The sequence below is a fragment of the Hippocampus zosterae genome, chromosome 4 (assembly GCF_025434085.1).
Source record: "Hippocampus zosterae strain Florida chromosome 4, ASM2543408v3, whole genome shotgun sequence".
Classification (NCBI taxonomy): Eukaryota; Metazoa; Chordata; class Actinopteri; order Syngnathiformes; family Syngnathidae; genus Hippocampus; species Hippocampus zosterae.
The window spans coordinates 18,379,181-18,395,594 of record NC_067454.1 but is presented as its reverse complement, the minus strand read 5'-3'; the positions used below and the strand labels follow the sequence as shown (position 1 = coordinate 18,395,594).

General features: G+C 41.9%; 1 protein-coding gene across 5 annotated transcripts in view; it reads right to left on the bottom strand.

Moving 5' to 3' along the window:
• dmxl2 (Dmx-like 2) overlaps positions 1-16,414 on the bottom strand; it is a 38,776-nt gene that overhangs the window by 4,515 nt on the left and 17,847 nt on the right. For 2 of the 5 annotated variants that reach the window (XM_052063700.1, XM_052063701.1), the window contains exons 27-50: positions 16,235-16,404; positions 15,711-15,808; positions 15,385-15,550; positions 14,800-15,064; positions 14,467-14,669; positions 13,917-14,285; positions 13,552-13,734; positions 13,170-13,472; positions 12,860-13,051; positions 12,692-12,768; positions 12,347-12,477; positions 11,686-11,931; positions 9,792-9,982; positions 8,242-8,375; positions 8,068-8,153; positions 7,740-7,941; positions 7,071-7,188; positions 6,147-6,212; positions 5,358-5,444; positions 3,503-3,624; positions 3,261-3,399; positions 1,717-1,777; positions 434-561; positions 276-353 (exon numbers count right to left, since the gene is read on the bottom strand). In XM_052063700.1, coding sequence (XP_051919660.1) covers positions 276-353; positions 434-561; positions 1,717-1,777; positions 3,261-3,399; positions 3,503-3,624; positions 5,358-5,444; positions 6,147-6,212; positions 7,071-7,188; positions 7,740-7,941; positions 8,068-8,153; positions 8,242-8,375; positions 9,792-9,982; positions 11,686-11,931; positions 12,347-12,477; positions 12,692-12,768; positions 12,860-13,051; positions 13,170-13,472; positions 13,552-13,734; positions 13,917-14,285; positions 14,467-14,669; positions 14,800-15,064; positions 15,385-15,550; positions 15,711-15,808; positions 16,235-16,404 — 3,815 coding nt within the window. Of the gene's footprint in view, positions 1-275; positions 354-433; positions 562-1,716; positions 1,778-3,260; positions 3,400-3,502; positions 3,625-5,357; positions 5,445-5,470; positions 5,965-6,146; positions 6,213-7,070; positions 7,189-7,739; positions 7,942-8,067; positions 8,154-8,241; positions 8,376-9,791; positions 10,010-10,893; positions 10,942-11,256; positions 11,440-11,685; positions 11,932-12,346; positions 12,478-12,691; positions 12,769-12,859; positions 13,052-13,169; positions 13,473-13,551; positions 13,735-13,916; positions 14,286-14,466; positions 14,670-14,799; positions 15,065-15,384; positions 15,551-15,710; positions 15,809-16,234; positions 16,405-16,414 lie in introns of those variants that run through there. The other 3 variants (XM_052063704.1, XM_052063702.1, XM_052063703.1) reach the window with 3 other exon arrangements.

The window sequence follows — 16,414 nt, the reverse complement described above, 5'->3', positions numbered from 1 at the left end:
TTAATTGGCCAAAAGTGTCAACAATCGAGGCAAAGGGTACGATTTAACATATTTAATCAGTGCGTTATATTTGATGTGCTGAAGCTGGAAATGTTGAATTCAACAAAAACACATAACTTTGGGAAATGTCCTTACGTTTACAGTACATTAACAAACTACCGGTACGATGGTTCCTCCCTCCCACAAAAAAAAAAAAAAAAAAAAGAAGAAGAAAAATAAAAACAAGAAGCCTGGTGGATAGAAATGGCCAGCACAAAGCCTGGAGGTGAACTCACCAGGTAAGGCTTGGGGTTGGAGGACGTCTGGTTGACTTGCCAGAGACTGAGAAATCCCTCTCCGTCAGCGACTCCGCACTAGAGCAATCAGAGCAACCTCATCAGACAAAACAAAGGGAATGATGTCGCGTGTGAGTGTGCATGCGGGTTGCGTGTACCTTATTGCCCTGGGAGTTGAAATAGAGTCGAGTGACACGAGCGTTGCCTGCTTGTCTGAAGCAGATGAGCTGCTGAGGTCTGTTCCATTCAAACATTCTCACACTGCCATCCTGGGCTCCCGTCATGTCTGTGACAAACACAAACACAAACACATGCATAGGGCTTGTTGAATCAATGTCAAGTACTTTTGGAATGCCTGAATATTTGACACACCCCTGTTATTTTCCGTTTTTTTTTTTGGGGGGGGGGGGGAATAGACCAAGACAATTGCTTTTAAAATTTTTCCAGCAATGGCCTGTAGTCTGCACAACTACATCGAAAAAAAAAAGTGCCAATACTGTAAATCTAATCTGTTCTTGTAGGCTTGACTTGACTGACTTCCCTTTTCAACAGAAGCCTGAAGGTTAGTTACACTTTTGACTTCTATTGTGAACTGCTCATAATTTCCTCTACCTTCTCCAAGGTTCCAGTTCTAGCTGAAGAAAAACAGCCCCAAATCTGATGCTGGAACCACCATGCTTGAATATAGGTAAGGTGGGGTTTTTTTTTATTTGTTGTGTTTGCACCAAATGCAAAAAATTCAAAAAATGCTTTGTCTTTGCTTTGGCACCATCTTGTGGCACCGAGGTCCCAAGGAACTTTAAGAAAAGGAATTAAACAGATTCTTTTTGACTAATCTCGTGCTATTCCCCGATCTTGTGGTATTTATAGGCAATCACAAATCTTTTGAGAGGCCCGTCAAATACTTGCAAGTTTTTGTTGCTATTCATGGCAGGGCTTGCTTTCTATCCCCTGCAGATAGTGTGTGTGTGTGTGGGGGGGGAGTACAGTAATTCATAGAAAATAGACATTTCCAATTACATGAATGAACTAGCCTGTAACGAAAAGAAAAAAAATATTTCTTTATATATTTTAAATAACACATTTTGAGGAGAGGACATCCACAGCATGTTGTAACAGAACCATGTGTGACGTTGATATGACTTTACTTCCAATACTGTGCACAGGTCTTAGGCATCATTAGATTTGATCAGTTCCATTGCGTATAACTCGAATCTCATTCAGTCGAGAGCATCTCCACCAAGGCCAAGCTGTTCACCGCTTTTATTCTGCAGTATGTCCAATTCTAACAGCCTATGTTGTGGATAACTGAGATGACAACGCGGAGGTAGAAGGGCCATCGTGATTCTGAACCAAGCAGGTGCTGACAATTGTATGGAATTTTATTTCTATTGTTTAAGCTACAAAAGCATTGTGACAGCACAGTGAAAAAGATACTTACAATACTGATATATGGGGTGGGACGTCATTCTCTTGACATTATTAAGATTCCGCTTCATGATCTGGAAAAGGTGGTTGACAAATCAATGCAAAATGACAGACAGGTTGAAAAACGCAGCATACAAGCTTTTTTTTTTTCTCCCCATCTTGCAATCTGCATCATAGAGCACACGTTTATCAACATGGTGGGAACAGGGAGAACCCGGGCCACATGTAAGCGTGACGCAAAGCTGCACCTTGGGTACACGGCTGTGAGAGTGGCCGCTATCCGTGTCCATCTCAGCCATGCAAACACACTCGATGCCTATATCAGCCTCCACAAACTCAGCAGGCCAGCTGTTTAGGCGGCACAGCTGAGTTTTCCTCCACATTGATAAGAATTCAAAATACAAACTTCTCAAACAGTACACTTGCCATAGAGGACTGGAACTATATTCCTCTGAAGTTGACGCCATCAATGGAAAGCTGTTTTAAGCAGTGATTCAATACCCTTGATATCAATATTAAGTTCCATTCTTATAATTCATGGCACTGGGAGAATGACTCGGGCCTAATATTTTAATGATTTTGTCTTATTTGTAAATTCTTTTCCACCACTTCTGTCATTTTTGGCCTACTAGTATTCATTTAAACCTTACTAGTAAACTGCTGTACTGCACTAGTAATGCTACTAAGCATAAAAGGTATGTGTCATGCACTAGCAGCCTCTGGGACCTATGAGTAGCAAAATGCTCACTCATAGTTTTGCTATACTATGAACATGTGATGTCCTACTAGTATGTCAAAGGTGTCCTAGTAGTCTGGAGAAATATCATACAGCAGTGGACAAATGTTACTAGTAGTACACAGTTGTTCTGGTACTTTGGCAGTACAATGGACTTTAATACAGATATGACAATATTAAATAAATGCTCAGAGGGCATTACTTATTCATTTATTCTGTTATTATTCATGTTTTGACATCCTGTGCTCAATTTTCCCTCACTAGTAACATGTAGTTGTTCTGCTTGTATGCCTACTAGTGAGGACAAAGAGAGAGACTCACTCGTGCAGTACATGTAGTTGTCCTACTAGTGTGAAATAGACATAATACACTAGAGGGGGGAAAAAAATCTACTAATTCATTGAATTGATCTTTGGATGGATGTCAAGGATATCGAATAAATGCTTGGCTCTCCCCAGCCATCTTTATGTGTGGTGTAAATTCAATCCAATCAATCTGTGGCATACTTAATGGAATACACAAGGGTCTGTTCTCTCTTGCCTCAGAGGTAAACTCAAGATTTCCCCTGGTGGCAATGATTGAGAACTCCCTGCACATACCATTCTGGGTTTTAATCGCCTGCCCTGTGCACAGCTGTCACAACCACACTGTTCTGTGTGGCGTGCCTACATGTAAGCCAACCACCAAAAATATGTGTGAGAGGATCATTCTTACTTATCCATAGATGTGAATGTGAGTGCAAACAAGGTTGGGATTTATAAACGGCATTAAAAAAAAAAGAATGGTTGTGTGTATATGAGTATGCGTGCAGGAGCCTTTACCACGCTGGCTCCCATGCTGGTCTGCCCACTGCCCAGCCACGGCATGGATGCCGAGACAGGGATCTGCGGTGGCGTAAAGGGACCAGAGCTGGCCTGGGCAATGTTGGTGTGAGATGATTTGTAGTCGATGTCGTCAGAGCTGTCGAAACATTGCATATTTTTACAATTGTAACATGACCAAGTCGTTACTGCAAAAATCATGAATCTTAGTAGTTTTTAGAAAACATCAGGAGAGATCAGACCTGCGTGACTCCTTATCAAATTCCTCTCCGATCCAAGTGTAGGGTTGAACAGCAACCAGTGTTGACACATCCACTTCCTGGACATCATGGGTGGAGGCCAGCACTATTTCATTTGAGTTTGCCTGGCAAAGCATGTGAGCAGGTTGGAGAGAGACGAGGATGGAGGGAAACCATACAATTAAGCGGTTTCTCTCATTTCCAAGAAACATTGCCAAAAGCAGAAGCACCAATTATTACAATTACTCTACTTCGAGCCACTTTATTCAAAGGTTTCAATGGTGTGTGTTGATGTTTTTTTCAGGCTTTCTTGAATCAGGTCTTATATTTTCAGGTGTTATTCTTTTTGTATGTCAAATCATTTATAAATTATGACATTGGACCATTGCCAGGTACCGTATTTTCGGTGCACCGTATGGTTGGGCGCAGTCTCATTAATGGGTGCTATTTCTGTATTTTACACATAGACAAAACACACTGTATCATTGGGCGCAGTTCTAAAGTGGTAAAACATACGCCAGCTTAAACATATGGCATGCATGCGCGCACGCTAAAAACATGTTAGCTTGAAGCATACAGTAGCATGCCAAGACATACAGATACAAGCTAAAAACACGTTTTTAAAAAGCAAAACTGAGTTCCGTTGTATTTTATTCAGCCATTGTACAATGTACTCACGTTTTTTTATCAATCATCACCCAGAAATCCATCAAAGTCCTCATCTTCTGTATCAGAATTGAACAATTGTGCAAGTACCGGTAATCCATCAAAAACGCCGCGTTCCCTCTCGTTGTCAGAGTCACTCTCATTGCCATGTGGCTCCACAGAAATGATGCCGGCTTTGCCAAAAACTCGAACAGTGCAAGCATACACGTTCGTCCAAGCAGCCACAATCCATTCGCAAATTGTGGCGCAACTCGCTCAGCGATGCCTCTCACTCTTTGTAAAGTTGTGTTTGCCATCGATCATCCATTGTTCCCATGCCGTTCGCAACTTTACTTTGAACGCCCGGTCGCAACTTTACTTTGAACGCCTGGTTGATGCCGACGTCCAGCGAGCGGTTGGAGTTCTTTAGTCAAGCCTCTGGGAATAACGGCAAGCTCAGAGTTCATTTGCTTGACTTGGTTTTTCACCGCTGCTGTGAGATGGGCACGCATGCCAAAAGCATAACCGATGGCTTGAAGTTTGAACTGAGCTTCATAGGCGTGTCTCTTTGTAGAATTTATTTTCGGGGGTTCTTAGACACCCAAACCAAAGTTGTTTTGCAACAATGCACATAGCCACACTCTATACAGGTGTTGGTACCTGCTTGGGGCGTCCCTTTAGCGTCCACTTAGCGCCCACCCTTCACTCATTGGCGGACTTCTCCCCCGCATACCTGTCGTCTCTCTCTCTCCATGTATGTATGTATTATATACACGCCCACCCTTCACTGATTGGCCGACTTCTTTGCCGCATGCCTGTCCACAGTCACTTCCGCCTTTTCTCTATATAAACAGCGCGTCGGCTGTCAGTCAGGTTTTGGAACTCAGCACATACACAAGACGCTCCACATCAAAAGGCGTCCTGTCCATTTTGGAGAAAATTTAAGACTTTTAATGGCGCCTTCTAGTCGTGAAAATACGGTATTGTTTATTGTTCCATCTCATCGCTCAAAACTTGCAACTGTAAACTAATGTAGCCAAAACCTATTCAGCACATTACTTCCCACTTATCTTTATTTTCAAGAACCCTAAGAATTTACAGTGATAGCCAAACAAATGGGCCTGATGAAGTTGGATCAGTGGAGCCTTAATGGCATATTTCCCCAATATAAACTCAGGAGAACCAAAATTCACCCAGGATCACCCAGGATTACCTTGTTGAGTGCAAATGCCATAATTATGTCAGACTCCTTGTGAATGATTTTTGCTTTGCCTCCTGGATAGCCCAGATCTGCCTCTACCTGGATACATCAAGAGAGCAAACAAAAACAATGTTCAACAGTGGACATTTAGAGGCCTTTTAACACAAACGGTTAGTTAAGTACCGGTAAGTAAGAAAGATCGAGAAACCCCACACAGTTTCAGGCATTGGAGTAATTTATAACCACTGTACTTTATATGAAGGCAGCATCGGAAGAGTTGAGTTCACAAGAAACGAGTAGTTTGAGAAAAATCTGACAGACGTATCAGAGATGGACGGATAGAGTGAGAATTGACTGTCACTGTCAAATCAATCACAGCCCTGACAGTGAGCATGCAAGTTAGTAAATATACTTTGTGTGCCAGGTGGGTGAGAAGGAAGCTTCAATGATGTTGAACCCAAACGAGTGTAAAACATAAGGGACATCTATCCGTTATTGGTAGGGATTGGATGGGAGGTTACGACAGTGGAAAGCATACACATCCCTGTCGGGGAAAAAGATTAGCCTCGACGAGACTGTATGCTGGAATAACTGTGGCAGCAGTCATCATCAAGCCAAGCTGGAGAGGAGATATGAACCACAATGTGTATGTCTGTGTGTGTGTGTATATTTTACATATATATATATATATATATATATATATCCACCCAATATTGCTCCTTCAAGCTTTGCCAAGTAGTGACTATGCCAAAGAGCCAGAAGGACAGACAAAGCCAGCCTGGTGATACTAGGTAATACTACCTTGTTGAGACTGCTAGCTCCAGCTATGCAGTTTGGCCTTACATGGTCCATATGGTTGTCTACAGACTACACCACACACGAAAGGCACAGAACACAACACAGGACAACACAAACCCCATGCACACACAAAATAAAACATGGAATGAAAAATGAAAATCAAAAAGGGCTGACAGGATTTTAAATGTATAAAATATCATCTGAATGTATTTGATGATGAGGCCACCTCGCCAACATGCAAAGAGTGTGCACTGTGGAACACTTATCTGGGAGCTTCTGTCTACTTGAGTAACCACACAGTAATGAGCAGTTCCAGACAACACAAATGTTATTTAACTGTCACGTACTTGAAGATGTCTCAGAAGTCAAAGCAAGGATAGTACCATTATCAATATCAACACATAAATGCTCAGGGCCTGAATTACTTAAGCTCTTCATGCGCAACAGGTGCAAACATCATTGCTCAAACAAAACGGACGTGGAAACTGATCTACTGTTGCACCCTGGGATTGAGTCTACTGCAAGCCAAAAATGATAGTGTCGTTCATTTTGCACATTCTGTGAAGAGTATAAGCAAGTAAGATATATATACAAACACCTCCACCATATTATCGTGATGGCGGTGTTTGTATGGCCCAATGATCCAAGGGACTAAGTTGTCTGGTGCTTAAAGCCCCTGGCAGGGTCGCCAGGGAAAACCTGTCTTAAGTGACGGACCAAACAAAATACAGCTCAGAAACCCTTATATAGATGACCATAAGCAGACACAATTTTCCCTCGCAGATGCGGGTTACAGGGGGACCCTTCTCAGGAGCCAGGCCTGGAGTTAGGGCATGTCTGAACAGTATTTCACCTGCTTGATGAATTTTCTCCCTTATACCTCCCGTATAATTACAACAAAACAAACACATTTTGTAAACAACTGACCTCGCTCTGCTTCCTTTTCTTGGTAAAGATGTAACGGATTAAGGTCTCCTGAAGAACTTCCTGTTTGACCAAGAAATGCCACAGGCGTCGAGCTGGAAAGGACTGATGATTTTTTGTCCTGACAGACATGAACATTTAAACAGATAAGAATGTATGAATTCTAAGATTCTCTCAATATTATTCCTGTGTTGCATACACCCCGTGAAAGCTGATCAAACATGTCAACTTCTACGATGCTTTCTAAAATGTCTCCCAAAAATTTCAATTCTCATATGTAATAAATAAGAGAGATATTCTAAGCATTTTCTTGTTACCAAACCCATCATAAATAGTAACTTAAGCAAGAGTTGAATCAACAGTTATTCTTGACTTCTTTATATGGTTTTAGTCATAAGGGCGCTCCAAGGGAAAGGGGAACTAAGATGTGGCCTGCGACAAAAATGAGTTTGACACCCGTGGGTTAGGTGATAAGGGTGCACATTGGGACACAGCCATATGGGCACGCCTCAAAAACCACCATGAGAATGTAAACACGTTTTTTTTTTTGCAATATTTGAGCGTTTTTTCAAAATTTCTGTGTTCATTACTTGTTTGCGATTGCACAATTTGCATTTTGCACATTTCTGAGGGCAACTGAATTGCATCTTGTGTAATTGATTGAAGTCTCACTTGAAAGGAGTGTTGTCTGCCTCCAGCATGGCCTTGTGACGCAGGATGGCAGGCCCGCCTCCAGCACTGAGGTCAGTAGGGTAAGTGTTAATGTAGTTGGGGGGCGGACCATCAAATTTGTTCATGGTCTCCAATAAAATATGTTCCCAGTTCTCGAGAGTCTTCAACACAGCATTTGTGAAAGGTGAAGTGACTGGCAAGTCTGGAGCAAAAAAAATAAAAAATAACAAAAAAACAAAAACCAAAGCACACAAAATATTCCAATTTATTTTGCTGAATATGCGACAGTTCATTGAAGAGTACCAAAAGAGTAGCAGTAGGTTTGTACCTGCAAATTCAAGCCCAGTAATAGGGAGAAAGTTCTTAATGCAGTGATGAAAGAGTTTCACCATGACCAAGCGGATCAGAGCCCAGCTAAGGTGCCAAATAGACAGCAGACAGGATTGTTAAAACCAAAGGCACAGCCTCCCAAACAATGGGATAGAAAAGAAGCACAGCCCACCTGTAGGAGTTTGGGTCAGAGTGCTCAGTCATCTGTGTGTCGGAAAGGAAAGCGTCATCATCATCTTCATCATCCTCTGCTCCACTTTCATCCGAGTCACACAAAGCATTGCTCTCTGACGATGGCAGAAAAGGCTGAGGGACAAAAAATGGGGGTGAGAGGCAGCATGATCGCAAGTTCATCTAAATAAATCTGAAACAGCTCCTGACAACCGCAGAAAACGAATTAAACAAATTAAAAAACTGGTTCGACAGAAATAAATTGTCACTTAACCTGAAAAAATCGAAGTCAATTGTTTTTGGCACAAGACCAATCAAACACCAAGCTAAAATTATGGTAAACTCAATTGAAATAGAAAGAGCGTATGAAACCAAGTTTCTCGGATTAGTAATAGACTCAAAACTATGTTGGAAACCACATATCGATAACGTAAAAAGAAAAATAGCCAAGACCGTAGGGATCCTCTACAAAACCAAGGAAGTGCTAAATAAGAGATCCTTGTACACATTATACACTTCATTATTATTACCATACATGACCTACTGTGTGGAAATATGGGGAAATGCCTGCAAAACAAACACACTCCCTATTCTCAAACTACAAAAAAAAGCAATTCGAATTATTAATAGATCAAAATATACGGAACCCACAAATCCACTATTTATTAAATTAAATACGATGACATTTTATGACCTGGTTGACTTTAAAATCGCCCAATTAATGTACAAAGCACACAATAACCTGCTCTGCCAAAACATTCGAGAAAGCAACTATGAATTAAGAGGTACCAACTTATTCAAAAAACTCAAAACAAGAACAAACATCAAGCAAAGAAGTGTATCTAGCAAAGGTGTTAATCTGTGGAATAATCTCGAAACGGACCTAAAAATGAGTAAATCGCTTGCTGAGTTCAAAAACAAATTCAAAAAAATAGTACAAACAACCTACACCAGAGTTAAAATGATAAATTCTAAACATTAAATGTAATGATAAATCAGAACTAAGTTGATAAATATAGAAAGGTATTGCAAAATCCATTATGAATACAAGAGAAAATTGACACAAGAGTGCCAGGGTGAGGATGTATATAATCCTGATACAAACCAAAAGTTGTGAAAATATCACGGTTAAGGGTAAAGTATGAGCCTTAATGGAGACTTCTTCTTACTTTTTCTTTTCTGATTGATATAAAAATGATTTAGTAGATATAAACACATAACGGGGTAGGACTAGAAAAGTTTTTTTACTTCATCCTACTCCCTTGAACATAACTGTGTTGAATGAAGACTGATTTCTTTCTTTTACTTTTCTATCTACCTTATTTTCTGTCAAATTATTACTGTATATGTTTTATGTTCAATAAACAAACAAACCAACCAAACAAGTTACAAATATCACATTTCATTAAGTTGGAATGTAAATTACGATGTGAACATTTTGCTTCATTTTCCCATTAAGTGTAATGCGATGACAACAACCACATTTTATTGATTGATTCGACCACGTTTCATGAATTGATTTAACTGTTAGAAATGCAGTCAATGCCTTACTTTGGCTACAAAATAGTCCCACATGCTCAGCTCTGGGGGAATAAATTTCTCCCTGTAAGTGGGTCTCTCTGTGGGGAGCGGTGGTGGGGCGGCTGGCGTCTCCTTGACAGGGCGACCAGGTACCAGCATCCTCATATTAAATCTGCGCCTGTATCGGTCCCCATCCTCAGCTTGGGGCTGAGGGGGCACCACTGATAGACAAGACAAAGAGACAACATCTTTCAGATTTGAATTACACAATCTTGCTCCAGGCGGCCAATTGCCGGATAAGGGGGATCTGCGATGTTGCATCACGGTACTGGCAAAATATCTAGAAATACACCAAGATCAAGTAAAATGCATCAACAGCCAGAACAGTGCAGTGCACACATCCAATTGATAAGATGAAATTTGCGCAATGCATTGGAAGGACATTCAGCATACATTCACTTGTATAAGCACAAACCTGCACTATTATCCTGCAGGACTATCACTGGTATTGGACCAGACAAAACAAGACACAACACAAAACTGAGTTCACAGAGCAGTTAGACTCACAAAGATATGACACAGACTATTGTATTAGTGAAAGTAACGCATCACAGATATATAGGCAGAACCACATCAATGATGATTAGGATTTTGTTGAGGAGCTCAAATGACGATGAAAAAGGTGTATCATTTTCTGAGACGTACCAAGTGAAGTGTGTGTGGCTATGTGTTTGCAAAATGGCGTTATCTGTGCTCAAAAGGTCAGGATTTCATCTTTTATTAAAATGCTTCCCATGAATCGGTTGGGTTTTAAGAGCGCCTCCAGTTTACCTCTGTTCTTCAAACGCTCGTCTCCACTTGCTGATATCTCTCACTTTTAGTCTAAATGCCAATCTGTATCTTCCTCCTCCACAAAACAATGTCAGAGCACTGCGCAGTGCGAATTTCAGGCAGCTAGTTTAATACACTGCTACGTAGTGAGTCAATGAAATAGTTAGTTCTAAATACGTTCAAACTACTGGCGCACATACTACCATGCATTGTTGCCATCAAATGAACACTTATTAATAAAGGTTATTTATAGAGTTTTGGGTCCACTACTTCATTACTCTAACAACCCCACAGGATGTACCTGGTTTAGCCATAACTTCAGAATTAGTTTGTGGGGGATCAGCTTGGGCTTCGGTAACTTCTCTGCCTGCCCCAACTTTTGCTTCAGCCGCACAACAGGGAAGGATGACATCATGAGTTGAGCACAAAGGACATTGCACGCACATGCAGGACAACACACACTACACACAAACACAAACATATGCTTTTGTCTTATCAAAAACCCACTTCAAATTACACATGGCTGTAATTGACATTCAGCGTTAACCACACAACAAAGAGTAGGGTGGGGGGGGGGCATCATCAGCAACAGTGCAGACCTTTACATCTACCATGCACTTCAATCCTGCAAACCAGAACTGCAAACCACCAGCTTGTTACTCACAGCTGGTTTTAGCTGCTGGTGCCACTGTGGCTGGCCCACCTCCCCTTGAAACGAGAGGAGGGTACTGTTTGGGCCACTGTGTTTCATAGGGAATGGGTTTGGGGTTTTGGGTGAGGCTGCTCTGCTCAAGTGTCCGTGACTCCTGAGACTCCTCTGGCCTGGCTGCCTCAAAATCAGCTGGTACTGGGACACAGGGCAGAGTGCACACTCACACAAGACACTATATACCTACAACTGCATCCTAGGGAGGACATCAGGGCTGAGAGGATGTCCCCCCCCCCCCCCCAGTGATCTCAGAAAGAAGCGTTACGATTAGAGGAGACAACAACAACAAGATGGGCCTAGGGCATTGAAGTGTCAAGACAGGTAAAGAAACGCAGACCAAATGAAAAGACAGAAAGTACAACAAAACACTCATATGATATATACCTGGTGGGGCCTCGGGCCTCTTTGGTTTTATTATGACTTTGGCCCCTCCACCAAAGACTGCGGCCCACATGCGGTTGTTGAGAGGATGTGCGGCAAGGCGGAAGAGTTCATTGCTGTTGTGAGTGCCCAAGCCATGGATGAGCAAGGCTAGATAAACAGCCATGACTGCCTCACACAGCAGCACGTTGAGTCTCGGCTGGTCCTCCTCCCTGGCAGACGTCAACAGAGAAATCAGGGACGACACACCTGGAAAAACGGAACACAAATGCATAACATTATCAAATATCATCATATCAAAGAACAAAAATGCAGTCTCTGCACAATATAAAGGCAATTCACAAAGCATTAACATAATGAGTGCAGTCTGTCTTTCTGTTTCCTTCTCAGAGGCCATGAAGCTCCTATTATAGAACACCATCTGCCTATTTGCATAAACACAGACCTCACGCTTTGCACTCCTTCCTGTGCTTTTCGTATTCTCACAATATCTTGTCGCTGATGCTCTCTCATAGGCCATTTTATTAACACCCAGACTTTCAATTGAACTCTGGACTAATTAATTATAAGGAACATGTCAAACAGAAGAATGAAAAGTCAAGTCATTCAAGAAATAAAGATTGCAGTGGTGGTAATCTGGCTTTTCAAGTGCAGAATTTCTTACCTGGCCATTGAGCTGGAGCCGAGTTTGGAGTGATATGTTCCTCGATGCTTTCTGTGCGGAGTCGTTTCCTCTCACTGAGCAACAAGCCCTGGTACACCATTCCAGTAAACTGATTGGCCTCAGTCTGGCTACTGCAAAGTCAATAAAAAGGTATGAGGCTTCACCTGCACCTTTTCAATAATTTTCTTGTAATTGATTGATTGTTTATCTCACAACTGTCACTTCTCAACAAAATTGTTTAAAAAAAGTAATACATAAATCAGAAAGGGCTACAACTGTGCACTTTAGTAGCATAAAAAAAGCCAGTCAACATTCAAATATGCAAGAGATAAAGTAGTGGACTACCTGTAACTATGGCTGTCACACAACGCCTGATAGATGCAAGCAGACAGAGACGCTGCCAGTGTGTGAAGGGCATTTACCTAAGAACGAGACACACAATTCATTTTTCTACATTTCAATCAATTCAGGCAAACGACACTGTAAGACTGTGTGATTAAGTGTAATTCTGACCCGATCATCGATGATATCTGGATGCGGCGGAGCCTCCATGAGGGTGATTGTGTGCAGGATATCATGAATGTGGTTGCTGAGATGAAGCACAGGATTGGCGATGACCGTTTTGGTGGGGGCAATGCAGGCTGAGAGCAGAGGCAAGGTGGTTGGGAGAGGAAGGGGAGACTGCAGCTGCTTCACTGTGATCTCCTAAGAAGAAAGATTTGTGAATTCTTCATTTACTGCGCCAAGAAGAGTGACAGGCATCAATCAAGTTTCAAATACATGAGACACCTGATCCATTGGTATTCAATGAGTATGTTGCTACCTGTTGGCTCTCCTGCAAAAGGAAAAGGAGCTCCATGCGTACAGAGGTGACTCCTCCTCCCTTGGCTCCATGCAGGCTGCAGTAAGAGAGGAAAACCCTGAGCAGGGCCTGGTTCTTCCTCAGCCAAGCCTTGCGCCGCTCCGAATGCTGCTGCTTAGCTTGAAGGCGCCGCCGCTCCATTTGGTGACGCTCATAGGCACCAGCGTCTGTTCTCTCCAACAGGTCATCTGATATATCTACTGATGCTGCTCGTTCTGCCCAGTGCTCTGCCCAGTGCTCTGCCTCAGGCTCCTTGCCTTCTACCTGCATATTCATGAAAAATAAATAAATATATTGCATTGGTTTCAAAGATTACGTGGGGGGGGGGAGGAAACTATTTGACCTTGTAGTTGCAGATGTTATGCATTGCCGCTATCTCCTTCTCCAGCCAACTGTAGAGCTGAAAACGAAGTTTGCCTCCATCCACCTCGAAACCCGTGGCTAGTGTGCGCAGTTCTGTCATTAGGATTTTTAGACAGGCACGGAACTTCAGCTGCTCTGCAATCACATCCACTTCAGACTCGCCCTAAAACATAATAAGAGAAATGACCATTTTCTTAGTCACTTAGTGCATCAAGCTTTTCTTGTGATTAATATATTTCTCCCTATCTACAGGATAAACAAAATGATAAGTATTTTATTCACTCATTTAAATCAGAAAAAAATGTGTCTACCCCTTTAGCTAAACTGTGAAGGTGCTTGTCTAACCTGTGAGTCATCTCTCTGCAGCTTAGATTCAAAAGTTCCCTCTGCTTTCATCGCGGTGGCAAGTTTTTTCATAGTCAGACAATTCTCATCGTCATCGAGTTCATCATCTTCCTTGTCATCCCCCCAGTCGAGCTTCAGCTCATCGTCCTCCAACTTGCCAATGGGCTGGCTCCAGTCCATCCCACCTGCACTTTCATTTCCTCCCCATGCAGGGGGAGCAGGTGAAGCCCATTCTATCACTGTGCTCTTTTCCAGTTGCTGGCTTGAGTTGCCCTTGGATGAAGCCTTGCTCAGGGGAGACGAGTTTGATTTCTTTGTAACTTTGGGAATTTTGGAGAGAACTTCCAGGGCCAGAACTGGGCAGCCCACCTGTAGGTATAAAATTAAATTAAAATAACTCTTGTGAATATTTGTCAAAGAGTCTTTGTTTAATGGTTTTGCGTTAGCATTTTAAAAAATCAGATTTACAATTTGAAACAGTCGAGGAAAGTTCTGGTTTCTGACGATAAGAGATGAAGAGTGGTTAGAAGAGCCAGATAAGTGAGCCCACCTTGAAATGTGCATTTGCTGTGGTGAAGAACAATTTGCGCTCTATGAGGTTGATCTCATCAGCACTACTCTTTTCTGCAGTGAAACCCACTGTGGCTGCTGTGCCCTCTGAGCTCGCAAAGTGCCGCCGGATGATGAGTGGGTGCGTTCTTAGATAATTGTAGAAACTGAACACCACAGGGTTGCAGGACTTGACCATCACATCTAAGACACAATGCAAAAATAAGTGCATTGTGTAGAGAAAAATATATAAACACTGTAGAACAAACAAAGCCTTAATTAAAGTTAGTGAGATTTAGCAAGTGATTTACTGAATGTCTCAAAAGCAACTCACCGGGGTTATCATCATCATCTTTGGGGATGCGCTCTAAGAGTGTGTCCAGGGCTTGGGTGTAATCCTTCATTATCCAGTATGCTATGCTGCGCAGGAACGGGTCAGGGTGAAGTCTAGAACAGTGGTAGTGACTTCCATCCCTGTTACAACCGAGAACCTTCTCATAAAGGAGGCCTTGGCAGGTGGATGAATTCTCAAAGTCCGCTTCATAGAGTCGAGCGACTATCATGGCTAACTGGAGGTCCTCCATCTTTTCCATCAAAACCTACACACCACAAAACAGGAGATGGGGTGTGAGAGGCAAATTACAAATACATCTTTAATGCAAGTTTAGGCGTGTAAAAATGTTTTTTTTTTTTTTGCTATCTCTGTTTTGACTACTTGGTATGGTAAACCTTGGTCAAGGAAAGATATGTGGACATTTACTGAATGTTATCAATATAATTTGGCTTAGAGCTGCAGCATAATCAGTGACCTCAGAAACAACAAGGATCTCTATTTTCAGCAATCCACATACAGTAGATGCGTGAAATATACTGCAGGGAAAATGCTTGAGTGGAAATACTAGAGGAGAGTTGTTCACACCTCTATCGCGTCTTTGAGTGATCCAGCCAGCAAGAAGAAGGCGGCCGACTGTTCAAAGCGTTGCTTTCCAAGCAAGGAGAAAGCATTTTTTAGAGCCGCCTTTCGCCAGCGGTCTTCACTGAAATTATTCTTGAAGAACCGAGTCATCTTCTCATCATGTTGGGACCTGAGAGAAACAACCTATTTATCTTGATATCCCCAATGAGAGTATACCCTTAAATAAAACATTGTTTAAAAAAAATACAAATGAAAGCAAACCAATATTTCTGGAATTATTTTTTTTAAATAGACAACAACAATAAAAAAAGACCCCAAAAAAGTCCCACCTGAAGAGTCCCCACAGGACAGCCTTTTTCTTCATGGCCAGGTAGAAGAGAGCAGCATCTAAAGGGTCATTGTGCCTCTGGAATGCAGCTTTCCCCAACTGATACAACCATAAAAATAAAGAGGTTCCACTTTTTACAATGAAATGATAGATGCCAGTCTCAAATGCAATTCATTTAGGTGGGTATTTAATTGTAGAATGTTTTGGGAAGATTATTTTGTGACACAGCTACACTGTCGATTCTTCAAGTCCAAGAACATTTGACATGCAAGCGTGTTACTTTGAATCATTTTTGTTAGCTCTTACATGAAAGTTAAATAACAGGAGAGGCACTTGAAGGTAACATTTAAACAATTTGGTGAGAATCTCAGTGACCAAAACTGTTTTGTAAAATAGTCATTTAAGAACTAGTCTCTTAAGTTAACTAAAAATATTTAGGACTTGAAACAACAAATGTTAGGTTTTTTTTTTTTAATGGCACATTTTCACATTAGTAAAATTTTTAGAATTTGGATATCTAGGTACCTTCTCCACCATTTTCCGCAAGGTGTTAATGTTGCGTATCCACCAACCAGCACCAACAGCTCGGAGCTCAGACCACTGGGGGTCACCTCTCTGCATGGCCGGAATCATATTCAGCAGCTCCTCCTCTGCCTCGGAGTGAAAGGCCCAGGCAAAATGGCAGGTTGACAGACCTAACAAGGA